The following is a 27423-nucleotide window of genomic DNA, read 5'->3' as shown; positions in this document are numbered from 1 at the left end:
CAGCAATCCACGAAAACACTCGCGCACTCCCTCTCCGGCGCGTCCTCCGCCAGCTGCACACCGCGCAGACACTCACAGTGACCCGCCTACCCGTCCCACCGCGCGCAAGATGGCTCAGGCGGGCGACCCTATCGCATCTGGGGCACCCGCATTGTCCGACCAGGGAGGAGGCGGAGGAGGGCCCGACGTCGGCGCAGAGGCGAGCGGCAGCGGGAGCGGCGCGCAGTCGAATGGAGGCGTCGGAGAGAAGCAGAAGAAGAAGGTCAAGGTTGGCGCGAGGGCGAGCATCGCGTGCAAGACGTGCAGGTGCGTTTCGAGGACAGTGTCGCTCGATCTTCGTGCGCTGGCGCGAGAGGCGGAGCTGACGCTTCATCTTCGTGCTGACAGGAAACGCAAGGTGCGCTGCTCGGCAGAGTGGCCCATCTGCCGGTTCTGCACGAACCGCAAGCTCGAATGCGTCTACGAGGGGCATCCAGCGGAGAACGGCGGACCGATGTGCGTTTCCATACTCGTCTGCACAGTTCAGCAGCTGGGTTGACACAATTTGTGCATGCAGGGTCGCCGGTCCGTCTGGCTTCGCTCCCCTCGCGCCGATGTACTCTCCCGCTCTCGACACGGAGCTCCCGCCGACCAACATCATTCTCGAGGCGCTCGACTCGTTCCTCATCCACCAGTGCGCCGAGTTCGACCCAAGCTGAGTGAAGCAGAACTGACGACTGTCGACTCCCCAGCTACGACACCTTCCCTTTCATCCACCGCCCGAGCCTGACGACCGAGATCAGCGAGAACCGCGCATCGAAAGAGCTAGTCTGCTGCATTCTCGCCCTCGCCGCACGCTTCTGCCAATCCCTGCGCGACCTGCACCCCTCCTCGCCCTCCGCCGCATCCGAACACTACGCCCAACTCGCCTCGCATCTTCTCTCCGTCCATCAGCCTCTGCCAGGCCACGCCAACCCTCCTCCACCGACCGCCGACGTCCCCATCTCCCTCATGCGGTGCCAATGCCACCTCCTCCTCGGTTTCTACGAGCTCACCGCCGGACGCGACAACTCCGGCTGGCTCAAGATCGGCACGGCCATTCGGATGGCTCAAACCCTCCGGCTCGGCTTCGACGACGAAGTACCCGTCTATGACGACCCTGAGAACCCGCTCTCGAGTCGCGGGAGGGCGATCGCAGCGGCTCAGCAGGACCCGATCCGCGCAGAGACGAGGCGGAGGACGTTCTGGGCGCTCTTCTCGCTCGACAGGACCGTGAGCGATGGGAATGAGCGGCCATGCGGGTTGAAGGTGCCTCGGATTGCGAGTCTGCGGATGCCTGGGTCGGATGCGGATTTCCTCGCGGGACGAAAGAGCCTCGGCGCGAGGTTTGATCCGAATCCACCGCCTTGGAGCGTGTCGGTGCAGGGTGGAGCGGGCGGCGGCGCAAATGGCGCGAGTGCGGATGGTTCATCGGGACACGCGCCCCCAAGCGACGAGCCCGAAGCCGACTTGTACGGCTTCACGCTCAGGATCGCCGAGATCTGGTCGAAAGTCGCGTCGTACATCGGCTCGGGCGGGAGGAACGTCGACCGTCGACCGCCGTGGCAGGACGACTCGACTTTCGCGCAGCTCGCCAAGGAGTTGACCGAGTTTGAGCAGAGGCTGCCCGAGGAGCTCAAGTATTCGCAGAGGACGCTTGTCGCGCATTGTATGGTCAGGGAGGACGCCAAGTTGTTTGCGTTGCTGCACTTGACGAACGCGATGGCGAGGCATGTTGTGCGTGGAGGTCGTTTCGCCTCTCGCGTTCGACTCGCCGACTTACTGACTTATTTCCGCAGCTGCACCGCGACTACCTCCCCTTCCTCCCGCCGCTCGATTTCAAGGCGGCCAATGGTCCGATCGACGGCGAGCCTCTCTACGGCGACTCGACCGCGCCCGCAGGGTGGTGGCAAGAATCGTTCGACATGGCCGCAACCTCCGCAAACACCATTTCGGACGTCTGCTCGCACCTCTCGTCGCACGGGATCATCCTCACACACCCGTTCGCTGGATTCGCGGCGGTCGCGGCGGGGACCGTGCATAGTCACCTCAAGTACTGGCCGCAGTCGAGCTCGGCGCCTGTCGATGCGACGCACTACCTCAATCAGGACGCCGAGATCCTTGCTGGCTTGCGCAACATCTGTGCGTTCGCACATTCCCTTCCCTCGTTTCTCTCGCCCGCTCACTCGCTGACATCGTTCCCGGACAGACCCGATCGCAACTCGCTGGTACGACTCGCTCGCCGGTCTCCAGCTCCTGTACTTCAACCTCGCACGCGGCGTCCTCGACGCCGACCCGCTCAAGGTCCGCGCCGGCGTCCTCCAGCTTCTCCGCAGCGCCAAGGACGACGCGGACAACGACTCCCCGAACCGCGGAGCTGCTGCTGCGAACAGTGCGAATGGTAATGGTGCAGCGCAGCTTTCGGCGGCGAACGGGAACGGCCAGGCGAGCAAGCCGAAGGGCCAGTCGCGCAAGTCGAGGAAGCAGGAAGACGCGGCGGCGCCGTCGAGCGAGCGCTCCAGGTCGTTCTCGCAGACGATCAACGACCTCGTCAACTCGCCTCTCGGCAGCGCAGGAGCCGAAGGAGATCCAGTCGCCACCTCTGCCGCCCTTGACCCGTCGGCTGCAGCAGCCTACTCGCTCTTCCACCCGCCGTTTCCGATGCCTCACCCGCCTACCTCGACGCACGACCTCTCTTTCGCGACTCTCGCGCCCGAACTCGTCCCAGGCGACTTCTCCTTCGACCTTGCGGCTTCGTCACTCGGTGGACTCGGCCTGTCGACGCTCGACGAGTGGGGCGCGGGGTACTATTACGGTGGCTCGAACTGGGGACTTGCGGGATTCGGTGGACTGAGCGGCGCAGGATTCCCGGCGGGACCTGCGCTTTTCGGTGGAGTCGGAGCGGGCGCGGCGGGAGGACAGCCGGGAGCGGGCGGGACAGACGGAATGGCCTGGACGGGCTTGTGAAGCAGCGCAGGCGTGCATTGCAAGGCGGGACGGGCAGGGAGAGCGGGATACGCTTGGGAAAGGGAGGCGTGGGTCTGACCGCCTCCTCGACGACATCGCGTCAAGGGTAGAGCTTGCGTTAGCATACATCGTCGTTACAGCAATCATGGAGTCTCGCTCACGAGAGGATCTCTACATCGCTGGAAGCAGCCGCCGCTTCCTTCTTCTGCTCCTCTGCCTGCCTCGCCGCCGCCTCCTTCTTCTCCTCCTCTTTCGCCTGGTCTTGCTTCGCTTCGTGGTCGTGCGTCATCTTCGCCTTCTTGGCCGCTCTTCTGGCTGCCTTCTTCGCCGTTGGACAGTCGGGACAGCTGCACTGACCTTTGCAGAGGACAGGTCTGCGCGGCATATTGCGAAGCGGTCATGCGGGAGAGCGCAGGGAAAGCTAGAATTCGGCCTCAGTGAAGTCCCGAGGCCGGCGCAATCAGCGAAGGTGCCCAAAGGTGTCAGGACGTACGGTGGTGGCGGCGACGGGTCGTAATAATCGTATCGCCTCTTGTGAGGCGGCGTATTGTCGTGGCAGATCTGGCATTCGCAGTCGCGCTGAGTATGGTGAACAATGAGACTGTGTCAATCAGTCCAAGTACTGGCAGTAGAAGGGAGAAACCCACCGTCTCAAAGTACGGGAGCACGTTAAACGGGTCGCCGCCGCAGTCGCAACGGCTGACAATCGCGGACGTCAGTCAATGGTCCGCAATCTGTAAAGGTTTCGTGTCGAAGCTCGTCTGGCATACCACTGCTTCCTCAGCATGCGTTACTCCCCGTCCTCGTCGGAAGAAGTGGGCGGGCTACTGTCAGCCACTGCACGAATAAGCGGTCAACTCTGTCAGCCCGTGGGCATGGAAGCATGCCGACTTGACACACCTGTTCGAGCCGCCCCGTTGAGACGGGGAGGACGACCGCCCGTCGACTTGCGAGCGGTTTGCTGGGCGGGGCGCTGCGGTCAGTCGATGCGGCTCGGCCCGCTGGAAACGAGATTGCGCACCTTTGTGCGTGCCATCCTGAGGGAGTGCGAGCGGTTTCGAGGGAAACGACGAGGAGGAAGCGCGAGCTTCGCGTCGCAGCAGCGAAAGCGACGCCAAGGGAGATGGCGCGCGGAAAAGGCGGACGCTGCGAGATCAGCGAGTTGAACACTAATCGTTCGCGAATGGAGTTAAGCGGCAAGCAGACGGCGAGGAATCAGGGTGGAAGCGGAACGTAGTTGGCGGGCAAGTTGGGAAGGCCAGCCCTTTCATCGACCCTCATGCCTTCGTCTGCGGTGCACAGACACTCGTGTGATTCCATTGATACTACTCGTAAGCTGGCAAAGCGGCAGCGGCAGACCGGGACAGACGAAGCAGAGACGAAAGCGAGGAGGGACGATTAGAAATTCTTGAGGACGATGCGGCCGGGGACGGCGCCTTGCTCCATGCGGTGGTAGACTGTGTGGACCGCAGGCGTCAGCAATTCAAGGTTCGGGCGAAATCTGGCGGGACTCGAGGATTGAGGTCGCCGGAGAAGGCAAGGGGGAGTGAGAAGAGGGTGAAAGGGTCGAAGTGCGCTGCGAACAGGCGGTGTTCGGACCAAAAGGAAAAGTACAACGCACCCTTCTCGAGGTTCTCAAGCGGCTCAACCACAATCTGCGGCTTGACCTTCCCCCTCGCCGCGAAGTCGAGCGCCTCGATCGCGTCCTGGCGGTTCCCGACGTACGAGCCGACGACGCGCAGGCTCTTGAAGACGGTCCAAAAGACGTTGGCTTTGATGTAGGTGTCGGGAGGGAGGCCAACTGCGACGAGCGTGCCGTGAGGACGGAGGTATTCGAGGGCGTCGTTGTAGGCTGCACCGCCGGCGGAGGTGATGATGGCGGCCTGTGGACGAGTCCATCAGCTATGAGTGCGAAGGTGAGGGAAGCGAAACCACGCACATGCGGACCCTTGCCATCGCACACGCGCTTAACCTCCTCAATCAGCTTCCCCTCTCCGCCAAATTGCTTGAAGTCGATGAACGTGTCGGCCCCGTACGAAGCGAGCAGCTTGCGCTTGTCGTCGCCAGTGTCGATGCCGACGACGCGGTAGCCAACTGCTGCGGCGTATTGCACAGCGAGGTGGCCGAGTCCACCGCCTGCGCCGGAGACGACAACCCAGTCGCCCGGCTTGGCATTCGCCTGCGACAACGAGGGACATCAGCAAGCATTCGAACAGGCTCACGGGCCGGCTCACCTCCTTCAAGGCCTTCCAGACCGTCACGCCCGCGCAAAGAATCGGAGCCGCAACCTCAAGCGGAAGACCGTCCGGGATGGGCGTGAGGTGACGAGCGAACGAGACGGCGTATTGTTGGAACGAGCCGTCGACGGTGTAGCCTGAGCATTGGGCGAGGTCGCACGTCGCTTCGGACCCGAGGCGGCAGTTTTCGCAGTTGAGGCACGAGTCGGCGAGCCACTGCGAGCAGGCGAAGCGTCAGAGAGGATGTGTCGTGAATGGAGAAGGATCGCACCTTGATGCCGACTGCGTCGCCGACTTTGAGCGTCGTCGTTGTGCCCTCGGCAATCGCGACAACATGGCCTGCTCCTTCGTGTCCGCCGACGAGGGGAGTCTTGGGCGCAGCAGGCCAGTCGCCCTTCCTACACGAGTATAGTGCGGTTCAGTCAAGGTACTCGCTCAAGAAAGTGAGAGGGAGCGCACCAGGCGTGAAGGTCGGTGTCTGCGCGCAAAACGAGGCGATCTGTCAGCCTTCTTCCTCTCGTCTCCGCTTCGGCGCGTACTCACGGCACACTCCGGTGTACTCAACCCTGACCAAAACCTCGCCCGGCTTGAGTTCGGCAGGTTGCACAACATGGTGGTGCTTGTCGACGCGAATCGGTCCGTTGCATTTGTCGAAGACGACGGCAACGCCTTCCTTGGGGATCTGGGGGTTGCTCATTGTGACTGTCGGAGACGTGGCAGCTGTCAGCTAGACGGGAAATGACGGTGCGAGAGTGAACAGCCGGGAATGGGAACGCACGAAGAGAGAGGGCTGCGAAGGCTGGACCGGTATGGGCTGAGTGCGAGTGCTGTGCGAGGGTGTGTAGCAGTGTGTGCAAGTGAAGAGCAAGCTGTAAGAGAGAGAGCGAGCGCAAGGTTGCGGGACGGTCGATGGGTGGGGAAGGCGAAGAGCGAGGAAGGCCACTCCTGCTCGGGACGACTCGCAAGTCGGCTCGCTCTCGCACGAGACACGCTTAATTGACGCCCACAGCCACTCGAGCACGGGACCCAGCCACCCCGAAGCAAAGCCCACCCTTCGACGTCTCCACCCATGAATTCACGACTGCGGGCGAGGACGGAAGACGAGTAAAGTGTGGTGGAGAGCGGCGGGGATCAGCCTAGCTGCCATTCCCAGTGTACACGACTGCAACGACGTCGTCGTAGGCTCTGACCGTAGTCTCCGAGGTCCTACTTGATCAGTACACCGCCCGCAACAAGCTCGAGCTGTTCCCACACCGCGCTCACCTGCTGGACTGCCTGCTACTGCTTGCTCAGCGCACACACACCCTCAAAGAACACCGTCGCAAACCGCAGCACCCCGCCGGCGCGACTGATGGCATCACGAGGAGGACGAGGAGGAGGGCGAGGAGGGAGGGGAGGAGGGGCGTCGGGGAAGCCTCAGCCGCCGATGGGACACCTCCAGTTCAACGAGATCATGGAGCACTCGAAGAAGCAGCTCGCGGACGTCCTTTATCCGGTGCGTGGCCGTTCCTGCATTTCCTCAGACTACCTTGAACTGATGAGGACTTGCTCGCCGTCTCGCTGGATGTGAATGCGCGCGAACAGCCCTACGAGGACTTTCCCGATACAGAGTACCCGACGGAGCGCGAGGCGCGCATCGCAAAGCGGTACAACGACATGCTTGCCGAAATGAAGTACACCCCGTTCTTTATCGAGGCGCCTACGCGGGCTAGCACAGGTGCGTTCGCAGAAGATACATTCAGTACTTCCACTCGGGCGGGAGTGCTGAGTGATTCTCGTCCTGTGGGCCGCGCAGACATCGAGCGATGGTCCGACCGTTTCAAGCCCAAAACGGCGAGCGCTGCAACCGCAACGGCAGCATTGCGAACGCTCCATTCGGCACGGCAGTACGACAAGGACTTGCTACCGCCCTCGGCGTTCGAGGCGGTCTTTGAGCGGAAGGCGAAGGGCAAGACGGCGAAATGTGCGTGCGGTTTTCGCGTCTCGGGTCGCTGCTGGACCCTCGATATGATGCGAGCGGTGTGGCGGCCTCAGTAGTCGGAGACCTCGTGTGCTAATCTGGGATCCCTTCTACAGCTGCGGGAAAGTCGGCGGATGCAAAGGGTATTTTGGAGGGAGACGACGTGAGTCCGCTCGTTTCGGTTGCTTCCGCTGCATCTGCAGTTCTATCGTCCCATTTCTCGGAACAGCTGACGCTGACCGATTTTCGCCTCGCCCTTGTGCAGGACGCGCTGGGCGAGGACGAAGAAGACGAAGAAGCGGACGAAGACGAGTTGATTGAGGAGGACGAGGACGACGAGGGCGACAACGACTACGAGATGGACTACTTCGACAACGGAGAGGAGGACGACTTTGATAATCTAGGAGGAGGGGGAGGAGGGGATGATGGTGCGTTCGAGGCGGTCCTCGTTTCTCCGCTCGACACTGACGACTCTGGCGCTTTCCGCTCGCAGACGGTGGCATCATGGATTAGCAAGGATACCCTTCTACGTTGCAACTCGCATTCAAGACTCGTTCACACGATTTGACAAGGTCACGTGACCCTTTGCTTTGTTGTGAGGAGGAGAGACGAGGAAGGTGCTCGCTCTCGACGAGAATCACCCACACCGCGCTTTTGCTCGCCACGCTGCTGCCACTGGCCAACTCGCCGAGACTCGCCCTCGCATGGCCGCCCTCTCCCCCGCCCTCGCCTTAGCCAACCCCCCCCTCACCTCCTCATCGCTCGACATCGTCATTCCCGCCTCTCACTGGTCCGGGACGCCCAGCGTATCTCCTAGCAAGCGAAGGAAGGGCAAAGGGCGCGCGGATGACAGGCGCGAGTCGGTTCTGAGCGAGCGGGATGCGAACGAAGGGCTGCTCGTAGACGTTCAGTCGGCAAGCGGGTTAACGCGTGCGTCTCGCCCCGATCTCGTTGCAGAAGCTCGCTGACCTATTGAGAATGGACAGCCGCAGCGAATAAGACCCTCTTCCCGCCGCGCACACCCTCCGCCTTTGCTCTCTCCCTCCTCGACAAGTCCCCCTCACTCCTCAAAGCCCAGCTCTCGACACCTCTTATCCCGCTCGGCACGCCCATCACCGTTCGAAAGAAGGTGCACCCGCCGAGCGAGCAAAAGGAGAACGAGACGCCTTCGACGCGGCGTAGCGCGAGGAGAACGGGGCCCGACTCGCCGTCTCCTGCTGGAACCGCGGCATCTTCGCCCGTGAAGACTGCCCCTTCCTCGCCGAAGACCGTCCGGTACTCCCCCTCTCCTCGCCGCCTCCGGTCATCACCTCGCAAACCCGCCGCCCAAACACCCCTCGCGACTTCGTCCACGCCTTCCATCTCTTCCTCGCCCTCACCCGCCCCGACTCCCTCAACGCCGATCCACCACCTCGGCCTAGTCCCAACTACTCTCTCTGTCTCCCCCTTCGCACACTTCTCGCCCTCCACACCGGCAATCCGCACGCACGCCTCGTACAGGGAGGAAGAGTTGACGGACTGCGATGCGGATGGGTCGTATTGGGATGCGGATGAAGATACGTCGTTGTCCTATGGACCGACTGAGTCGGTCGACTCGACCGAGCTTGTGCAGGGCGGAGAGGTGGAGGCGGATGAGGTGGATGCGGAGATGGCCGTTGCTGTGGGAAGATTGACGCTTGACGCGCCCGTCGCGGAGAACATGGACGAGGTCACGGACGAGTCGGTTGACCTTACGCCTACCGAGGTCGAGGACAACGATGGCACCGCGTCTGACGGCGAAGACGCGGATTCGGCAACCTCTGCCGAGGAGATCGAGGTTGCGGCGGTACTGGACGACGAGGAGCCCGCAGGAATAAAGGTAGGGCCGGAAGACGAGCTCGTGCCCGCGCCGAACACGCTCGAAGCTGAGGCGATCGAGCGGATGAAGTTGGTCGAGGTCGATTCGGCTACGACACCTCTCGACGCTGAAGCCGCGGTCGACACTCTTGAGTCATGCGACGACGTCGTTAACGAAACACCGGAGCGGCCTACGCTGGTCGAGGAAGATGCCGTGTCCAACGTCGAAGCCATCGAGGAGCCTTCGCTGGCGGAGACGCCTGACTCCCCCGTGGTCGCCGTCGTCGAGCTAGAGGCCCCGGCTCCGCCAATGGTCGAAGCAGGCGTGGTCGATGAAGGCGAACCGCGATTAACTCGGGAAGAAGCCGCGTCACCGTCCGTCGAGCAAGAGGTCCTTACCGAAGAGGCGCCTGTCGCGCCTCCGGCGCCGTCTCCTTCCTTGGCCGAGCCGGTGCCTTCACTGGACGAGTTGGAGGAGCCCGCATCCGACATCGACGCGCTTGACGGCCTCCATCTGGCCACGGAGCCCGCCAGCCTGGACGAGTCGCCCACTCTCTCTGAGCCGCCAGTCGGGCAGCCTGATGCCGGCTCGGAGGCGGCTCCTCTGGTCATTGCGTCTCTCGACGACGTTCTCCCGGCCGCGACTCCGCCCGCCGCACCACGACCAGCTCTCGCATCAACGACGCCAACTCGCCCTCCTCCTTCGGCACTTCGCCAACCGGCACAGCTCACCTCTACCGCCGCTCCTACCGCAAAGCGGCAACTCACCAAGCTCACATCGACCGCCGCGCAACGTCCCGTACCGAGTCTTGCAGGCAAGACCAAGTTGACGGCGCTCGTGCCCGGATCGGCCGCGACGGGTTCGCGACTGCTCGGAACGTCTCGCTTGGCGGTGCCGAAGCGAGATGGTACAGCCACGACCATTGGACGGATGCCGAGTCCCGCCAACCCGCCTGCGAAGCCTGCGGACATTCGCCGTCCCTCGTCTGCCCTGTCGTCGTCGACATCGTCCACTCTCTCAAGCAGCTCGAGCACATCGGCGCTGCGCTCGCGAGTCATTGTCCGGCCTGCAGCGCCTTCGACCGCGACAGCCGCGACAAGCTCGTCCAGCGCGAGAGCGCTTCCGAGTACCGCCCGCTCTGGCTCTTCGCTTCAGCGACCGACTGCACCAACCGGCACGACTGCGCGACCTACGACTACCGCCCCTCGTCCCCTCTCCCGGCCACTCACCGTTCCGCGCCCTACGGCTCTCGCTCCACCCGCATCTCGCCTCGCTCGTTCCCAACCTCCCTCTCGCTCACAACCGCCACCGGTTACAAGCTCGTCTCGCTCTACCGCCCTTACAGCGACTTCTTCGTTACCGCATGTCCTCTCAAGCCGCGAGCCGGCTACTCGCCCTCCCTCTACCTCGTCCGCCTCGAGCATGGGTCCGCCTCGGACAACGGTTCGCGCGCCTCGCGCCGCACTTGCAGCGCGCAAGGCTGCGGAGGCCTCGTCCACGCCGTTGCTCAATTCGTCCGCGGCTTCTCCGTCCATACGGCGAGCAGGGAGGATTGTCGACGGCAAGCTGGAGGTTCCGCGAACGCCAGCAGTGGTGCGTAGTCCTGGAGCTCGTGCGCTGTCCAGAAAAGCTGACGCGCCTTCCTTGCAGCCACCTACGCCGACACCTGCCGCGTTGCCTCCCAAGGAGACTCCCCCCTTCCCTCCCAGACCTGCGACGCCGACGCAGCCCGACGTACCCGCTCTAATCATTGCACCCACACCGACCGCATCACCCTCTCCGGCTCGCGCCTCCCCACGACGACTAGCCGCCAGCTTCGCCCCAGTCTCGCCGCATCGCAGTCCCCGCCGCATCCTCGTTGACCAGCCGACACCATCGACCGAGAACCCACCTCCTACGCCATCGACCGCACTTCTTGCGCCTGCTGAGAAACTCGCGGCGTCTGTGCCGACCACCATTTTCGAGCCTTCAGCCCGTCCGGCATCCATGCGAGCCACTCGACGGACTCGCTTGGCGGAGGTTCAAGCGACTGTCCCGCCCTCGACAGATGCGCCTGACGCAGTTGCCGAGCTACCGACAACGCTTCGCTCGAGCAGGCGGACCATCGCACCGACTGTTGCGCCTGTCCAGCCTGAGGCTGCGACTGAACCCGCTGCCCTCGTTCAGCCGAAGACGCCGATTCTGCGGACACGGCGGAGTCGCCTTCGACTGCTTACCGAGGAAGCTGCAAACGCTGCGGCTGAGCCATCAGCAGAACCGGAGCCGACCGTCGTGTCGCCGCCTGCCCCGGTCGAAGACGCTCAGCCCGCCACCACCCGCCCTCTCTCTTCCTTCCGCCCCGCACCTGCCGTCACGCAAGACGAGCTGAACCGCCTCACCCAGCGAAACACGAAGAAGAACCAAGTCGCCTTCAACCGGATCAAGCTCGAGACCGTCTTCCTCGATTGCGCCCGGCCTCCTTCGCCGACGAGCAAGATCCGGAAAGCGTTCGGCTCGGAGGGCTCGCTTGCTCGCACCACGACGAAGGAAGGCCGCGAAGCCCGAGCGGCGAAGAGGCGGAATGCGCTTCGGTCGAGTCTGGACGGGTCGGAACTCGCTGCGCTTGCGGAGGAGCTCAAGGCGGAGTCGGGATCGTCGATGGAGGCCGAGCCCCCGAAGCAGCACTTCCGAGCTGCGGGCGACGACGAGCAGTACTTCACGCCGCAGAAGGCGGGAGGCGCGTGGAAGAGTGCGGCGGTGGGACGGAAACGCTCGCCTGGATCGGGCTCAAGTAGCGCGAGTGCGTCGCCGAGCCGGCAGGAGACGAAGCGGGTCAAGTGGGATCGGGCGCTCGTGTACGAAGGGCCGCTGGATCGCGACGCTCGCTCGAACGGCGACAGTATCCTCAAGGTACGTTCACGTGCTCGTCTTTCTCTCGCCTGCTGCTGATCGCCTCGTGACACGCAGCCCGTCGACCTCGACGCCTGGGGCAACTCGACTTCCATCGCCAGCCTCGGCAAACCCACCTCAATCACGATTCGCATGCGCGTCTTCAAGGACGAGCAGTAGCACACCCATCTTTCGACTTTCGCTTATTCTTGTTATACAGTTCGTTTTGCTCTTCTTGTCGGAGACGGAGAGCCTGTATGCGCTGCGGTCGTGTAATGTTGCAAAGGGTACCATCTAAGCCCTCGTCTCCCGCTCTTCCTGCTCATCCACGTCAGGCGCTCAATTCAGTCGCTCAGTAGCGCATCGTCTCGATGATGCCGTCGAGCTGCAAGCGCGAGCGAAGTTAGCACAAGCTCCAGCGAGAAAGACTGGAGCGAAAGACGACTCACGATCCTGACATGGTCTGGCAGGTAAAACTTCTCATACGCCAGCCCAAACGGCGTGTCCCATCCCGTCAAACGCTTGACAGGCGCCTCGAGGCGGAGGAAGCACCTTTGCTGGACTTCGGCGGCGAGTTCGCTTGCGACGCTGCCTGCGAGAGGGGCTTCGTGGACGATCATGAGGCGGCCGGTCTTGTTGACTGACTTGACGATGGTTTCGATCTGTCGAAATGCCAGGGGAGTGTTAGTGCGGATGAGAGGAGGAGAGAGAGGGAAAGGGGACGAACATCGTAAGGCATGATCGTCCTCAAATCAATCAACTCGACACTCAACCCCCTCAAATCCCTCGGCACGAGCTTCTCCAAGTCCTCGTCCGGCTGACGAAGGTGGTGCAGAGCCGTCTCGACCGTGTAAAGCGGCGGACCGTACGAGACGATCGTTAGGTCTTTGCCTTCTTGGAGGACTTCGGCCTGGCCCAGGGGGAGCTCGTAGTCGGTTGTGGGGACTTGTTCGACGGCGGAGCGGTAGAGGATCTTGGGTTCGAGGAAGAGCTGTGGGAGTGAAAGCGGGAGATGGTGAGTTACTCAAGCTCGCAAGAGAGCAGCGTAGGCGACCGGGAAAGCCGGAGCCCTTGCTGTCGCAGAGTCGACTCACGACAGGGTTCGGATCACGAATGGCCGCTGCAGGAGTTCACCGCGTCCGTCAGCTCAACTCTGAGAAGGTCCCCTCTCGAAGCGCAACTCACAAAGCAACAACCCCTTGGCCTGTATCGGGCTCCTCGGGACCACAATCTTCAGTCCCGAAGCCTGGAGGAAGAACGCCTCGGGCGATTGGGAGTGGTAAAGACCGCCGTGGCCGACGGCGGAACAGGCTGCGCACGAGAGAGGTGAGCTGAGTACGAGGCGAGTTGGGAAGGAACGCACGGGAGCGGATGGTCAAGGATCCGCAGTTGAACATCCCGCCGGAGCGGTAGCGATATTTGGCGCTGTGTCGAAGGAGGGTCAGGCGGCGAAGGCGGATGAGAGGTCACCAAGGCTCACGCTCTGCGAGGCTGAGTCGTCAGCGCGAAGTTCAGCATAGGACTGCGCGCTTACTCACTCATTTACGAGCTGGTCGAAGGCGGGGAACTGCAGGAGAACGGAGTCAGTTGAATTTCGCCTTTTCCATACACGAGCAGGACGGACGATGTAGTCGGCGAACCTGCGAGCTCGAGCGTTAGAATATGGACGGCTCGAGCGTAGACTCGTACGTACTGCATTTCAGCCACAGCGGTGTGGCCCATCGTCGACAGCCCGATTCCGAAACCTGCGATTCCCTGCTCCGTCCTGCGAAAGACGAGCCCTGTCAGCTCAGCTCGCCTTCAACGAGTCCTACACGCGCACAGAGGAGTGTTGAAGACCCTCTCCTGCCCAAACTGGTCTGCCAGACCCATCGTACAGCGGAAGACGCCGCCGAACGAGACCTGCGAAGGTTCGAGGTCAGCAAGGCGGTCTGCCGGAGCCAGGCGATGGGGCTCACGTCTTCGCCAAACACCAGGGAGGAGCTGTCCTTTGTGAGGACGGTACTGCGGAAGAAAGGAGTCAGTTGGGCGAGGTGTACAAGCGAAAAAGCCTGCGACGCACTGCAGGGCGGATCGGATGGCTTGGTAGACGCTGTTGACCGGGCGGGTTAGCTCGTTCCCTGGACTCGGACCATACCGAACGCACTTCATCTTCTCTGTCGGCCTGCCGCCCTCCTCCTCTGGCCGCAAGTCGTCCTCCTTGAGTTCCCTGTCCCTCTTGGCCTCCTCCGACCTGCCCACCCCAACATGTTCCTCGTCCCGCCAGAGCAGTCCAGGAGTCCACAATGCGTCGTCTCGGCTCGTGCGCAGGAGGGACGAGTTTGCGACGGTGGGAGGGAGGGCGACGGCTGTTTTCGAGTTGGCGGGCGAGTACGAGCGGGGCGCTGAGCGGGACAAGGCTCGTCGCTGGGTGCCCGCCAAAGTGGCTCCTCGTGGCAGTGCTGTCCGTGTGAGCATCGTGCAGTGAGTAGCGTGCAAGGAGAAGGAGCGAGCGAGCGAAGAGCGCGACCGCAACTTCGCCAGCGAGCGGGAATGCCGTCGTCTGCGGCCCCACTCTTCTTCGGCTGCAACGTGTCTGGGAGTTTCTGGCGGTAAGCAGCGTCGAAAGACGACGCTGAACCTTGTCAGGAGTCTCGCAGGAGGTGTAGGGAGCGAGAGAAGGAGGGATCTCTGCCGCCAAACCCGCGGTCAATTTTCGCAACCTTGTTCTCTCGCTCTAGTATTGCCGCCTTACTATGCGAATACAGTCGACTATCTAGAGCACCCCCAACAACCGCCAAACGATTCACGTGCTCCCTCGACGACCTTCCAGAACGGCGAACTCTTGCCGGGTCGCTCTTCTCGCTCGTCGCCGTCCGCTCGAGCTTGTCACTGTGCTCGTTGCAGAGTGCCAGAGAGCGAGCAGTGCAGTCTCGCCACGAGCTACACACGGGCGCAGACTCATGCCCGCCTCGCCCGACTCGTCCTCCTCCTCATCCAACGACGTCGACACCGCTCCTCCCGACTCGCGACCGCCTCTCCCTCCGCCTGGCTCTGCGTTGGGGCTCTCCTTTGCGCCAGAAGACTCGCCTGTATCCGCGCAAACTCCCGCACAGGCTCCGGGCGCGCCGGTGCCAGAGCTCTCCCCCATCCCTGCCGATCCCGCTCCTCGACTTGCGAAACAGGCGCACTTCAGCGACCTGACGCAGATTCGCACCATCAGCCCAGTACCACAGCGCAGGCAGTCCTACCGCCAACCGTCCACGCCCGCAGAGCCAGCGCCCGCCCCGCCGCCCCGCGACTCTCCCCCTCGACGACCGTCGCTCACGCAGACGCACTCGGACCTGCGCACGCTGCTCAAGAGTTTCCTCCTCCTCGTCCCGCCCGCACTCCGCCGCCTGCGCTTCCTCGTCCCCTCTCCGCTCCGCGTCATCGCCCGCTTCGTCATTCGATACGTCGCAATGTTCCTCCACGCTCGCGGCGCGCTCGGCAGCAACCTCGTCTACGATGTCGTCGCGCACATGTGGCGAGTCGTCATCACCATCTTCTTCCGCGAGATCCGCTCCCGCGGCGCGTGGAAGATCCCGAGGTCGTCGGAGGGAGCCGTCATCTTCGTTGTTGGGCCTCACCACAACCAGGTGCGCGCTGTTCCTCTCGCTCGCAGAATGCTGGGGATCATTGGGTGCTTGTCGGGCTGACAGAGAATCACTGCGCCACGCAGTTCCTCGACCCTCTCCTGCTTATGAGCGAGGTCAAGCGCGAGAGCGGACGACGGATCAGCTTCCTGGCCGCGGCAAAGAGCATGGACAGGGCGTTCGTTGGCTTGGCGTCGCGCTTGATGCAAAGCAGTGCGTCCATTTGTCCATCTTCGAGCGGATGTTGGGGCTGTCGGATTGACGCTTCGTTCGCTTCGGTGCAGTTCCCGTCGCCCGCGCGCAAGACTACGCCTTTGCAGGTCAAGGCACCATCTCGCTCTCCCCCTCAGACCCACTCACCATCCTCGGCACCGGCACCAACTTCACCAAAGACTTCTCGAAACCCCGAAGCCAGCTCCTCCTCCCTCGCAACCTCGGCAGCAGCACGGCCGAGGTCATCGAGGTCGTCAGTGATACGGAGTTGAAGCTCAAAAAGGAGTTTTCGAAGAAGGCGCTTGATGCGTTGAAGGAGCGGGAGGACGGCGTTGCGTTCAAGGTGCGTCTCCGCTCATACCGCTTGCAGGTCCCCTCGATTTTGCCGAGGAGGTGGAGGCTAACCGGACATGTTCGTGCGTACAGGTCCTCCCGCACGTCGACCAGTCGAGCATGTACAGCGCCGTCTACCAAAAGCTCATCGACGGCGGCTGCATCGGCATTTTCCCCGAAGGCGGCTCTCACGACCGTACCGACCTCCTCCCACTCAAAGCCGGCGTCTCCATCATGGCGCTTGGCGCGAAGTCGGCCCACCTAGACCTCAAGCTCCAGATCGTCCCCGTCGGACTGAGCTACTTCCACCCTCACAAGTTCCGCTCGCGCGCTGTCGTCGAGTTTGGGAGCCCGATTGAGATACCGCAGGAATATGTCAGCGAGTTTGAGAAGGGCGGCGAGAACAAGAAGAAGGCCATTGGGGAGGTGATGGAGCTGATTGTCGACGGGCTCAAGAGCGTCACGGTTCGCGCGCCTGACTACGATACGTTGATGGTGAGTCCGCCCTGCGACTCTTGCGGATGCGATTTCCATATTTCTCGAAAGGATCCGCTGCACGTGCTCCGTGGAGGACAGATGAACACCGCACACTCCCGCAGCTCATCCAAGCCGCTCGCCGCCTGTACCGCCCTCCCGGCACGAACCTCACGATTGGCCAAGTCGTCGAGCTCAACAAGCGCTTCATCGTCGGGTACGAAGTGTACAAGGACGACCCGCGAATCAAGGAGCTCGAGCGGGGCGTGCGCGAGTACAACACGCTGTTGCGGTACATGGGCCTCAAGGATCACCAGGTTGAGAGCGTGGGAAGGCCCAGGTGGAGATCGTTCTTCCTCCTTTGCTACAGGCTTGGGTTGTTGAGCGTCTGGGGCGTCCTGGCGCTGCCCGGAGTCGTCCTTAACGCGCCGATCTTCATCGCCGCCAAGCTCATCTCGCGGGCAAAGGCCAAGGGTGCGTTCCGCTTTGCTCGACAAGCTACGTCTCCCATTGACACCGCTCCCGCTCGCAGAGGCTCTCGCCGCCTCGACCGTCAAGATCGCCGGCCGCGACGTCCTCGCAACCTGGAAGGTCCTCGTCGCGCTCGCTGGCGCACCATCGCTCTACACGATCTACGCCATCAACGCCGTCGTCCTCGCGCACAAACTTGGCTTGCCGTACAAGTACAAGCTTGCGGCGCCCTTTGCGACGTTTGCGGGGTTGCCGGTCATCGGTGTTGCGGCGCTCAAGTTTGGCGAGGTCGGCATGGACGTCTACAAGTGCGTGCGAGCGTTTCTTTTCGGCTCTCGTGTTTAGCTGACGAGCCCGCTCGCAGGTCAATGCGCCCGCTCCTCCTCTCGCTCATCCCCGGCAAGGAGCCCGAGCTGAAGCGCCTGCGACACATGCGCGAGACGCTCGCCTCGGAGCTGAACGAGCTCGTCGACGAGCTCGCGCCGACCGTCTTCGAAGACTTCGACTCTCGCCGCATCATTCCCTCGACGGACGTCGGCGTCCGCCGCGAGTCGGCGCAGGGCAAGTTCCTCCAGCACCCGCTCAACTGGGTCGACGAGTTGTTGTTCGGATCGGGGTGGAGCCAGTCGATGGCGCACCCGGCGGACCGGAAGGTCAAGAGCATGCTGCCCGAGACGAGCGGGATGGAGAGCGATATGGACGGCGGGTTCACCGATGGTCAGGGTGGCGGCAGCGGGTACGCCTCGGGCTACACGACCGAGGATGCGCCCGACTACGACGAAGTGCGCACGCTTCTTTCGTTCGTAATTGGACTCGACGACTGACTTCCGCTCGCTACCGCAGGTCATCCACATCCTCAACCGCGAGCAAGGTCGTCCCGACTCTCCTCTCCCTTCACCTCGCCCCGGCTTGTACCGCCGCGTCTCCCGGCAGCGTTCGCGCTCGCAGCTCAACCTGGCGGGGATGAGCCCCGTCACGCCGACAACTCCCTTGGCGGCTTCGACGAGCTTGCAGGACGGCGGTGAGGGTACGGCGAGGCGGAGGACGAGACAAGGCTCGGGCGACGCGCAGGAGTGATAGACGGAAGGGAAGCAGACGCTCAGTGTGCTCTTGGGGGGAAGGGCAATTCGTTTCGGGGTAAACTTCAGTTCTGGGACACACGCACCTCTCTCTCTCTCTTCCGGGCATTTCCGCTTTCTTGTCTAATGATCCTTAGTCCTTGTAACTCTGTTGGGCGTCGTCCACAAGTCCAGGAGGACAAGTCCGCCTCCCTCTGCTTTGCTTTGCTCTCGCTCGCTTCCCTTCGTCGCGTTTGCATATACGCCCGAGTCTCCCAGCCACTCCGCTGCTTGTCCTCACGCTCACTGCTCGCTCGCTCGTCCTCCCTCGCCTCGGCTGCTCGTCTCCCGCGCCCCACTTCTCCCTCGGCACTCATCGCTTCGCTACGCCTCAGCAACACCTCGCAGGACCGTGCAGACAGCCACCATGAGCAAATACGAGCTTGTTTACCACGCTGGCATCCCCGGGCGGGCAGAGGTGCGCGTTCCTCAACCCTCTCTCGCGCGCCTCCACCGGCATGCTGACAATGTCTTCGCGACAGTTCGTGCGCCTGTACTTGGAGGCGACGAGCACACCTTACGAGGACAAGGCTCTGACGGAGGGCCAGGACTGCATCAAGCCGTATGTGAGCGGCGAGTTCGAAGGTTCAGGTGCATTCGCCTCCCTTCGTTCAGGCAACCTTGAGTCCTCCTGACTGACAGAGCTTCTCTTGACAGACACGAACCCTACTCCCTTCGCCGTGCCCGTCTTGAAGGATGGCGACGTTGTCATCTCGCAGACTGCCAACATCCTCCTCTACCTCGCGACACGCATCTCTACTCCTCTCGACCTCGAAGGCGGCGAGAAGGACGACGATCGAGCAACGAAGAAGGCCAAGTCGTCGCCGGCAAGCTTCGACAACCCGGACACCTTCCATACGAACGCCCTCACTTTGACAATTCTCGACCTCAACAACGAAGTGCACGACACGCACCATCCCGTCAGCGTCATGTCGTACTACGAGGATCAGAAAGAGGCGGCGAAGCAGAAGGCGGACGACGTGAGGAAGAACCGCATGCCCAAATTTCTCGCCAACTTCGAGAAGAACCTGGCTAAGTCGTCGAGCGGGTTCCTCCTCCCCTCCGGCCCAACCTACGCCGACCTCGCGCTTTTCCAGCTCGTCGATGGTCTGAAGTTCGCCTTCCCCGCTCGCATGAAGAAGCTCTTGCCCGACTACCCCAAGGTCGAGGCGCTGTACGAGCGCGTCAAGAAGGCTCCCAAGATCAAGGCCTACCTCGAGAGCGACAGGAGGCAAAAATACAGCTTGGGCATCTTCCGCTATTACGAGGAGCTCGACGGCGAGGAGTGAAGGGAAACCGCAGAGGGGGTAGGTAGCTTTCGAGCCTCCCGCAGAACAGTCGTAGTGTATCTAGAAACGTCGCCTTCATTTGCTGGTCGAGGGAGCGAAGGCTTGCGCACGGGAGAGCGGCACACATACGCGGAGGGATTTCGACCAAGGCCTCCGGCTCATCCAGCAGCTCTTCCGACACCTCGATGTGAAGCGAAGTACGGCGACTCGACGACCCGCTCACTTGACTTGGGTCTCTCTGGATGTGCAGCAGATGCCTGAGAGTCAATAACTGTTACCACGTCAGAAGTCCTGCGTCTCCTCGAGTTCCCGCAACTCACTCTCATCCAGCAAGTCACCCTCCTCAACCTCAATCTCCCACTTGACGTCCTCAACCCGCACCGGCGCGCCCTTTGCCTTGAGCTTCTTCTCATTCTCCTTCGTCGCTGCGGTAAAATCGCGGTCCGGCACCTCGGGCATCATCGCGCCGTTGTTGGCGAATCGGTCGGCTTGCTCGTTGCCCTCAATCCCGACGTGCGCCTTGACTTTCTGGAAGGTGATGTTGGCGAGAGGAGACTTGCTGCTGGACGAGGCGGCGCGAAGGGCGAGGAGCGACAAGACGTAGCGGATCATGTCCTGGTTCGCGACGGTCTTGCCGTCTGCAGTCTTCCAGCCTCGCCGCTTCCAGTTTGGAATCCATTTCGAGAAGACTGTAACTCGGAGCGCATGTTAGTCGCAGGTTTAGGGAGGTGAGGAAGGGAGGGAAGACGGACCGCTGATGGTATACTCCGAGTCACTGCAGATTGTGAGCGGTTCATCTGGATGTGGGTCCGTCTCCAGTATCCGTGCAATGGCCTATGCAGAGCACAACGAGAAGGTCACTGCAAGCCTCCAGCGACAAGAGTGCGAGAGAACCGTCGACTTGCATACATCTCGGCGCGGTTGTTGGTCTGCAGCTTGCCCGGCAGCCGCTCCGACAGGTTTCTGCAAAGAAAGACAGCTCGGTCAGCCCAGAGTACGTAGGGACGAAGCGGACTAACGCACTTTGCGCCCTCGTCGTGACCCCAAAAGACCCCAATCCCGGCTGTAGCGCCCACCTTGCCGTTCCCCCGCGAACTGCCGTCGCAGTAGACCCTTCGCTTTGGTGAGGAGCCGGCAAAGACGTTCGGTACAGCCTTGTCAACTTGAACACTCTCCTCGCCGACAACCGCTCGCTTCTGGCGCTTGGCCGGAGGCACTCCTGCGCCATCTGCCCCGCCAGCCCGCTTGTTCTGTAGAGCATTCGACGTGCCGACCTTCGGCGGTCCTGCCGCACTGGTTGGCCGGTCGTCGCCTCGCACGAACGCCTCCGCTTCTGCCCTCGTCGGGAACTTCTTGTGACGCGCAGCCGGGAAGCCTTTGACCTGGGCACTGCACTCGTCCCAGGAGGCGTAGACGCCCGGCTTGTGACCTGCGCGGACTGTCGCAACGGTCCGAACTCGTTCAGACTGATGAAGATGGGGACTGAACGAGGAAGACGCACCGGCGTAGAATCCGCCCTTTGAGGCCTTTGCCATCGAACCTGTGAGCCGTGCGAGCACCTTGGAAAGCAGTCTCAGCGAGGATGAGCGTTGTTGTGGGAAGCTGACCTCGCTCGCCAATGTCAACCTCCTCTTGACTTCCTACTCAACCACGACACTCGCTTGTGACGCTCGCTGACCAGCCAGGATGGCCCAGGTGAGCTACAGGGCTGCTAGCACGCGCCGTGCGAGCCATCCCACGCTCACGCTCGCCGTCTCTCGCGCAGAAACTGCGACCGCAACAGGCGCAGGCCGTCGACCGCCAGGTCACGATCCAGTCGAGCTTGCAGCAGGTCAAGGTGCGCTCGTACTTCCACGCGAGCCCCGCAGACGCGCCTAACCCGCGGATTCGCCCCCAGGAACTGCTCGAAGCTGGGATCGGCTGTGTCGCCTACTTGCGGTGCGCTCGCCCTCCCTTTCCTGGCTGCTGCAGGCTTCAGTACAGGCGTTTGCCTGATCTACCGCAAGTCGCGAGGCAGGCGAGGCTGACGCGAGGTCGTTTCGCCCCTTAACAGCGGTCTCCTCCCCGAAGACTCGTTTGAAGACTACAAGCTGCTCGCCCCTCGCCCTCCCGTCTCTCGCTCGAGCTCGAAAAGGGAACGCTCCGAGGACCCTGCAAAGGAGAACACGCCGTCGTCTGTCAGGGTGAAGAAACTGAAGAGGGGTTCGTCGAGCGAGGCAGACAAGCTGCTCGACTACCTCGTGCGTCCCGCGCACAGTGCTGACGCGCTCGCTTCCGCTCATCATCACTCGCATACGCAGGAGGTGGGTGCGACCGAAGCGATCGAGAAGGGCTACCTTCACCAGCTCGGTGAGTGTACTAGTCGTTCATGCGCGCGAGTCTGGCTGAGCTCGCTCACGCAGTCTTCGCCATCTACCTCGATCCGGACGACCCGACCAACCTCGTCGAGAGCTACACGTTCACCTTCAGCTACGAGACAGACCCGGAGGGCAACAAGGTTCGTCCCGCAGTCTCACTCTCCTCGGCTCAGACTGACTCGCTAATCTTGCACCCGCAGAAACCCGAGCTTGTCGTGCAAGACCAGCTGAGCGGTATGGTCATCTCATCGTCGATGTTCGGGCACACTTCGCGCGACAATACTCGCAAGGAAGGCGACGTCAAGCGGCAAGTCCAGCAAATGATCAAGAACCTTATCACGAGCACTCAAGTCCTCGACGAGCTGCCTCGTCGCCGCTTCCTCAACGTCCGCCTCTTCTACACAGATGACACGCCGCCCGAGTACGAGCCACCGCACTTCCGCCCTGTCGCGATCGACGCCCCTGGGTATAGCTTCAGCACGCCCACTGTCGCGGACGAGCCCGACTTTGGCACGCTCGGGACGGTGGCGACTGGCTTCCACGGGTGCGCTCAACTCCCCTTGCACCTCGACGCTCGCTCTGACCATGTATGCCTCGCGCAGCGTCGCCCTCCACTCCGTCTCGATCGCCCATGTCCTCGACACCTCGTACGACGAGAACATCTCGCTCGACGAGGCGCTCGTCCGCAACAAGCGCGATGCCGCCTCTCGTCCAGTCGTCTGGAACGCCGAGAGTCTCGCCGAGCGAGTCACGGACGAGGACGACAAACTCGTCGTGGCCGAGCCTGTCGCCGTCAAGGATCCTTCCGGCAAGATTATCCCGTTCGAGCTCGTCAGCTCGGCCGAGAGCGAGGAGATGGCGCACTTGAGGCAGAAGATCGGGATCGAGTTTAACGAGGACGCACTTGTCGTCGCCAAGGGTCACATGGAGGAGACGCTTGTCGACTCGAACATTTCGGACAACGAGGCGCTGCGTCGAGCAGTGCGTCCAGGTCACTTTTCCGCCCTGCTTTGATTGCTGACGTTGCCATCGCACGACAGATCGCTGCCACCGATAAACGCCCGCCCTCGACGAGCTCCCCCGCCACGCAGGTCGCGCCAGTCGTCTCGCGCCAGCGCTCGTGCCGCCCTCCTGTCCCCCTCTTCGGCGAGTCGACGGAGCAGTACAACCAGCGCATCTCGGCCAGTCAAGCTACCGAGCCGCAGGTGCCGCAGGCCTCGCAGCAGAAAGGTGACGACCGCAAGGACAAGCGGGACGAGATGCCTGTCGAGACGCAGCTGTTCGACTGTGCGTGCGACTCCCTTTTTCGTGCGGCTTGACCTGACCGCGATCATCTCGCTCGCAGACAGCCAGACGCTCCCGGAAGCGCAGATCGTCGACGAAGAGTCGGACGAGGAGGCAGAGCCGGACACGGTTCAGACGCAGGAGATGCAGACGTCGCCAAAGAAGGCAACGAAGACCGCCGAGACGAAGAGCAAGCGTCCGACCGCGAAGAGCTCGAGGAATCGCTCGAAGTTCGCTGGAGATGCGTGCGAGTGCGGTGCGTCCTTCACTTGCCTGTGAGACGGGTTGAGGCTGACTTGAGCGAATCGCAGGCGACAAGTCGGACGACGGCGGGATGATCTGCTGCTCGAGTGCGTGACTTTTCAGCTCTGATCAGCCTCTACCTCACCCGCGCTCGCCCGGCAGACTGCGAGGTCTGGAAGCACGCCGCCTGCTACGGCTTCGAGACCGTCAAGGACAGCCGCATCCCCGACGTGTTCGTCTGCTACCACTGCCGCACGCAGGCCGGCATCGCCGAATCCATCCTCGACCCCGACAGGGAGGCCGAAATTGAGCAAGCGATTGCGGACTTGCAGAGTTTGGCGCTCTTCCGCCGTGGTGCGTCCTGAGCTAGTTCAAGCGTTGTTTCGAGGCTCAACTTGCCTTCACAGCGCTCGCCATCGTCTACAGGGAGGGTCTGCTCGGCATGAAGGAACTGGCGGAGCGCCTCGGTGCGTCGCGGTCGAGTCTGCCGCGTAGCGCTACTGATCCTGCGTGCGCAGACGTCGACAATGCTACCGCAGGACAGGTGCTCAAGCGCCTCAAGGCTGAAGACTTCGTCCTCGAGCAGACTGGGACCCGTCGCCAGCGCGGCAAGAACAGCACGCAGCCCGAATCGATGAGGGCTCCCGCTCTCTGCGTTAACAAGTGCGTCTCGCTTTCCATCGATCAGTCTTCCTTCGATCCTCAAGTCTTGCTTGCAGGCACCCGAAGCAGGTCAAGCGCAAGAAGCTCGAGTACTTCAACCCTGGCCAAGGCGCCGAACTCGCTTTCACCGCTGCTCTCGAGTTGAGCGACGCGGACGCTGATGCTGACGGACAGCAAGAGGACGCTGCGATGGCATGTCCAGCGCAGCCCGTTGTCCGCTCCGACCCGCTCACCTTTGCCTCGCAGGTCTGCCGCTTCGAAGATGCGCAGAATGCTCAGCCTTCCGCTTCCGGCTCTCGTCAAGCTGCTGTCCTCGTCGAGGCGACGCCTTCTCCCGCACCTTCCCGTGCGCAGACTATGGATGCTTCCCAAGCCGACTCGATCGTCGACAACGCTTCGCAGCCTGCGAACGGCATCCTTCGTCGCGAGTCGACCGAGATCTTCTCGACGCCCGCCAACTCGTCGTCTGCTTCTGCTGCGCTCTCCAAAGCTGCTGCCGCGCCTCGTCTGCCTGTCTTTGAAGCGCCGAAGTCTTCCTATGTTCCGCGCTTCGACAAGAAGGGCAAGGGCAAGGCGCCTGCCAAGCTCGCCAACGATCCCTTCCATCGTGCTTCGTCGTACAGGCAGGTGAGTTTACGAGCACGGGCGTCCTGCTCCGCGCTGCTGCTGACTCTTGCGCTTCGCAGGACCCCGACTTGATGGACATCGACGAAGCCGACTCCGAAGCTCTTCCTTCCAAGCGTCGCTCGCTGGGCGAGATCGATTCGAAGGCCGACGGAAGCTCGTCGGCGCGCACGAGGAGGAGCAACCCGGTGAAGAAGTGCAGCGAGGCGAGCGAGATTGAGGTTTGAGGTCTCGCGACATGTACGAACGCTTGAACGGGCTGGACCGCTTGACGGTATGAACGAATGATGCAACGACGCTTCTATAACCCATACAACCCGGATCTACTGGGACTGAAAGCCAAAGTCTCGCTCGAGGACCACCCTGACCGGCTGCGTCTCGAACAGGACCCACTCAACATCGTACTCTACTCCCTTGATGCCCTCCTTCGAATAGACCTTCGCATACTTGCGTCCGTCCTGCGGCGCGCCAGCATCAATCGCGGGGATGCCGTGGCAGATGGTTCGTCGAGCGCCATTCGGCAGCAGTCGAGAGGCGATGAGAATGTTTGCCCAGGGCGCTTGTGGGTGTCGAGAGTTGTAGAAGTCACCGGCGAGGATGTCTTCGGGCGAGACGGTGGCGAGCGTGAAGTGGATGCAAGGCGTCCAGTGGCCGGGACCTGAGCCGGCTTTCGCAGGATCGGGAATGGTGACGCCCGCGTCGACCACTCGGCGGTACAGCGTCCAGCCTAGATAGGCGTCGTGCGTTGTTGCGGCGAGCTCGCCGAGCGGGATCGGCTCCTCGCGCAGCAAGAAGGATTCGCTCGGGGAAAGCGAGGGTGAAGTCGCGCCGTCCCGGAGCGGTATGGGGATAGGGGAGCCGCCGCCGCCAAATCCTGCGAGTGAAGAGGTCGATATCGGCGCTCGGGAAGAGTGATGGAAGCCAACGAACCAACATCGAGAAACCATCTTCCATCCGAGCCCTCCCAGTCGACGATCAGCGCCATGTGAGTTGTGTGGCTCCACCAGTGTCCCACCTCCTGGGGATCCTTCCCTCGATGCAGGAACACTCGCGCGCCAACCTCGCTCACTCGGAAGCCAAAGCCTGCAAGACGAAGAGTCAGCCGCTTCTAACCGTTATTAGAGGCGAGAGACGGCTCACCTCGCAGTAGCGACGCAGCCAATTGGTTCAGAGCGTAGCAATACCCACCGTTGCGTCGCAGAACCACCCTGTCGAAGTTGCCACGAGCGCCCATCTCCATTCCTGGACCTTTCCGCCAAGTGATCTCCTTGTTGGGCCCTCGCCAATCCTCCGGTCCGACGTGGATCGCGCTCGAGTCGTAGGGGATGTTGAGATGGTGCGCCATGAGGATCCGCGAGAGCAGATCGAGCGAGGGAGGTTCAGAGGCGAGTGCGGCAGGGAGACCCATCCGTTCGAGATAGCGCTCCGTGTCGGGCAGCGAGAGGCAGGCGAGAACCGGCGGCATGCTCTGCGAGAAGTAGATGCTCTCGGCTGGCCGTATGTTGCGCATGGCGGCGTTGCGTGCTCGTTGTGGGTCCGCGGCGGTGAGGAACGAGTCAAGGTGGGGAGGGCGTCGCACGAGTCGGGACAGGTTCGAGTGGGTCGAGGCAGTCGTCTGAACGCCAGCAACGCTTCTAAACGGGATCCTGAGCGTGCGAAAGCGTGGCGAAGAGGAGAAGAAGCAGAAGCGGCACCGGCCAACCGTCGGCTCGAGCGGACAGGGGAGGAGACACTGAATAACTTCGTTCGCAGACTTCTACAGAAAGGCGCTTTTTATATACCGATGAAGAAGAGAAAAGACCTAGTGGCGAGGGCCGTGGACGCGAGCCGTGGCGTTGTGGTCCTTGCCGAGGTCGAGCGCCGCTGCGATCTTCTGGGCGATCTCGGTAGAGTCCTGCATGCCGTTGAAGAGCGACGCAGCCGGTCCCCAGGTGAAGACCTGGACATCCGTGAGACTGTGGAAGGAGGCGGGTCAGCGAGGAAAATCGGAGGAGGAGGAGGTGGACTTGCGAGTGGACGCCCTGGTCATCGGTCGTCGGCAGGTTTCCGCTGATGAAGAAGCCGTCGGGCGCATCAGACGGGTCGGCGCGATAGGTGCCGTTGGCGAGCTTCGTAAGGGACGTCGTCCGACTCTTGTTGCGTGTAGTGTAATCTTCGTATTGATCAACGTCGGCGGCGAAACCCATCGCAGCGGTGTAACGAGGCTGCCAATCGACAGGGAAGCCTTCTCCCCACGGTCCAGTGACAACGGTGTTGTTCTGAGGCGAGACACCTTCCGGGACTTGGTAGCCGCTGAGGCCAGAGTTGACGTCTGGCGGAAGACGATCAGGTCAGCAAGCTCCATGATGCGAGAGCGACGCTCTCCAGATGCGGGAGTGAGAAAATGGGAGGCCAGGAAGGGAAGAAGGGGCGCAACGTACATGTTCCGATCGCGTTGCGCTTCTTGTCGTTGCCCTGAGCGGCCTTCAGGTACTTCGTGTCGGCGCTGCCAAAGACCTGTAGTATGACCGGGGATGTAGAGTTACGCCACCGCGTCAACGAACGGAGCAAGAAGGCCGAGGCTGGAGGGACGCACGTCGAAGCCGTGACCATGGTCGGCGGTGACAATGACGAGCGTCTCGTTGCGGAGGTTGTGCTGTCAACGATAATGCGTCAATCACATGCTTGCCGAAGCAACGAGTCAGGGGAAGGGAGAACGGCGACGAACCTTGTCAAGGTACTCGAGCGTTGCGGCGATGGTGTTGTCGAGCTCGAGAAGCTCGCCGAGAGCGCGAGGGTAGTCGGCGATGTGCATAGCTGTGTGAGGAAGGGTGCAGGTATGGGAAGGAGAGTTGGGGAGAGCGGTTTTGGAGG

The 27423-nt window shown here is 62.3% G+C and overlaps 11 protein-coding genes across 11 annotated transcripts in view; 6 read left to right on the top strand and 5 right to left on the bottom strand.

Moving 5' to 3' along the window:
- Positions 1–109: 109 nt before the first annotated feature.
- RHTO_03063 (C6 transcription factor) lies at positions 110–2985 on the top strand (the record flags this gene model as incomplete). Its single annotated transcript, XM_016416735.1, has 6 exons — positions 110–306; positions 388–495; positions 557–673; positions 732–1755; positions 1818–2160; positions 2228–2985. The coding sequence occupies 6 exons, from the start codon at positions 110–112 to the stop codon at positions 2983–2985; spliced, it is 2547 nt and encodes an 848-aa protein (XP_016276454.1).
- Positions 2986–4383: 1398 nt separating this feature from the next.
- On the bottom strand, positions 4384–5919 carry RHTO_03062 (alcohol dehydrogenase; the record flags this gene model as incomplete). The annotated part of the gene is made up of 7 exons (XM_016416734.1): positions 4384–4442; positions 4607–4868; positions 4925–5164; positions 5220–5438; positions 5494–5620; positions 5682–5700; positions 5766–5919. 7 exons carry the CDS (start codon positions 5917–5919, stop codon positions 4384–4386), a joined length of 1080 nt encoding a protein of 359 aa, XP_016276453.1.
- Positions 5920–6648: 729 nt separating this feature from the next.
- RHTO_03061 (DNA-directed RNA polymerase III subunit Rpc31 family) lies at positions 6649–7695 on the top strand (the record flags this gene model as incomplete). The annotated part of the gene is made up of 6 exons (XM_016416733.1): positions 6649–6717; positions 6807–6939; positions 7018–7185; positions 7299–7345; positions 7448–7610; positions 7676–7695. The coding sequence occupies 6 exons, from the start codon at positions 6649–6651 to the stop codon at positions 7693–7695; spliced, it is 600 nt and encodes a 199-aa protein (XP_016276452.1).
- A 191-nt stretch (positions 7696–7886) lies between these two features.
- RHTO_03060 (uncharacterized protein) lies at positions 7887–12067 on the top strand (the record flags this gene model as incomplete). The annotated part of the gene is made up of 4 exons (XM_016416732.1): positions 7887–8112; positions 8169–10612; positions 10670–11908; positions 11966–12067. The coding sequence occupies 4 exons, from the start codon at positions 7887–7889 to the stop codon at positions 12065–12067; spliced, it is 4011 nt and encodes a 1336-aa protein (XP_016276451.1).
- Positions 12068–12239: 172 nt separating this feature from the next.
- RHTO_03059 (2-oxoisovalerate dehydrogenase E1 component, beta subunit) lies at positions 12240–14344 on the bottom strand (the record flags this gene model as incomplete). Its single annotated transcript, XM_016416731.1, has 13 exons — positions 12240–12272; positions 12337–12549; positions 12615–12878; positions 12982–13007; positions 13073–13198; positions 13251–13312; positions 13426–13454; positions 13512–13527; positions 13581–13652; positions 13710–13789; positions 13846–13891; positions 13950–13979; positions 14034–14344. The coding sequence occupies 13 exons, from the start codon at positions 14342–14344 to the stop codon at positions 12240–12242; spliced, it is 1308 nt and encodes a 435-aa protein (XP_016276450.1).
- A 485-nt stretch (positions 14345–14829) lies between these two features.
- RHTO_03058 (glycerol-3-phosphate O-acyltransferase / dihydroxyacetone phosphate acyltransferase) lies at positions 14830–18069 on the top strand (the record flags this gene model as incomplete). The annotated part of the gene is made up of 8 exons (XM_016416730.1): positions 14830–15504; positions 15588–15714; positions 15786–16057; positions 16141–16542; positions 16647–16995; positions 17054–17300; positions 17357–17774; positions 17836–18069. The coding sequence occupies 8 exons, from the start codon at positions 14830–14832 to the stop codon at positions 18067–18069; spliced, it is 2724 nt and encodes a 907-aa protein (XP_016276449.1).
- Positions 18070–18477: 408 nt separating this feature from the next.
- Positions 18478–19399, top strand: RHTO_03057 (glutathione S-transferase; the record flags this gene model as incomplete). The annotated part of the gene is made up of 3 exons (XM_016416729.1): positions 18478–18528; positions 18593–18701; positions 18768–19399. 3 exons carry the CDS (start codon positions 18478–18480, stop codon positions 19397–19399), a joined length of 792 nt encoding a protein of 263 aa, XP_016276448.1.
- Positions 19400–19557: 158 nt separating this feature from the next.
- Positions 19558–20934, bottom strand: RHTO_03056 (ribonuclease HI; the record flags this gene model as incomplete). Its single annotated transcript, XM_016416728.1, has 6 exons — positions 19558–19637; positions 19720–20088; positions 20152–20233; positions 20305–20362; positions 20423–20837; positions 20901–20934. 6 exons carry the CDS (start codon positions 20932–20934, stop codon positions 19558–19560), a joined length of 1038 nt encoding a protein of 345 aa, XP_016276447.1.
- Positions 20935–21085: 151 nt separating this feature from the next.
- On the top strand, positions 21086–24797 carry RHTO_03055 (meiosis-specific protein HOP1; the record flags this gene model as incomplete). The annotated part of the gene is made up of 16 exons (XM_016416727.1): positions 21086–21094; positions 21165–21236; positions 21297–21337; positions 21453–21639; positions 21700–21748; positions 21802–21896; positions 21957–22300; positions 22359–22737; positions 22797–23043; positions 23102–23296; positions 23352–23390; positions 23446–23637; positions 23691–23750; positions 23802–23946; positions 24003–24573; positions 24633–24797. 16 exons carry the CDS (start codon positions 21086–21088, stop codon positions 24795–24797), a joined length of 2790 nt encoding a protein of 929 aa, XP_016276446.1.
- Positions 24798–24893: 96 nt separating this feature from the next.
- Positions 24894–26080, bottom strand: RHTO_03054 (arylamine N-acetyltransferase; the record flags this gene model as incomplete). Its single annotated transcript, XM_016416726.1, has 3 exons — positions 24894–25444; positions 25501–25653; positions 25711–26080. 3 exons carry the CDS (start codon positions 26078–26080, stop codon positions 24894–24896), a joined length of 1074 nt encoding a protein of 357 aa, XP_016276445.1.
- Positions 26081–26371: 291 nt separating this feature from the next.
- The window catches only part of RHTO_03053 (alkaline phosphatase), a gene marked incomplete at both ends in the record, with an annotated part of 2742 nt that continues 1690 nt past the window's right edge, over positions 26372–27423 (bottom strand). The window contains 5 exons of the mRNA XM_016416725.1: positions 26372–26509; positions 26577–26881; positions 26991–27066; positions 27146–27205; positions 27278–27366. Of these exons, the coding sequence (XP_016276444.1) occupies positions 26372–26509; positions 26577–26881; positions 26991–27066; positions 27146–27205; positions 27278–27366 (668 nt within the window). The remainder of the gene's footprint in view (positions 26510–26576; positions 26882–26990; positions 27067–27145; positions 27206–27277; positions 27367–27423) is intronic.

The sequence above is a fragment of the Rhodotorula toruloides genome (genome assembly GCF_000320785.1).
Source record: "Rhodotorula toruloides NP11 unplaced genomic scaffold Scaffold2, whole genome shotgun sequence".
NCBI classification, from domain to species: Eukaryota; Fungi; Basidiomycota; class Microbotryomycetes; order Sporidiobolales; family Sporidiobolaceae; genus Rhodotorula; species Rhodotorula toruloides.
Note: the sequence above shows the minus strand (reverse complement) of the source record. Positions and strands in the feature narration are given on the sequence as shown.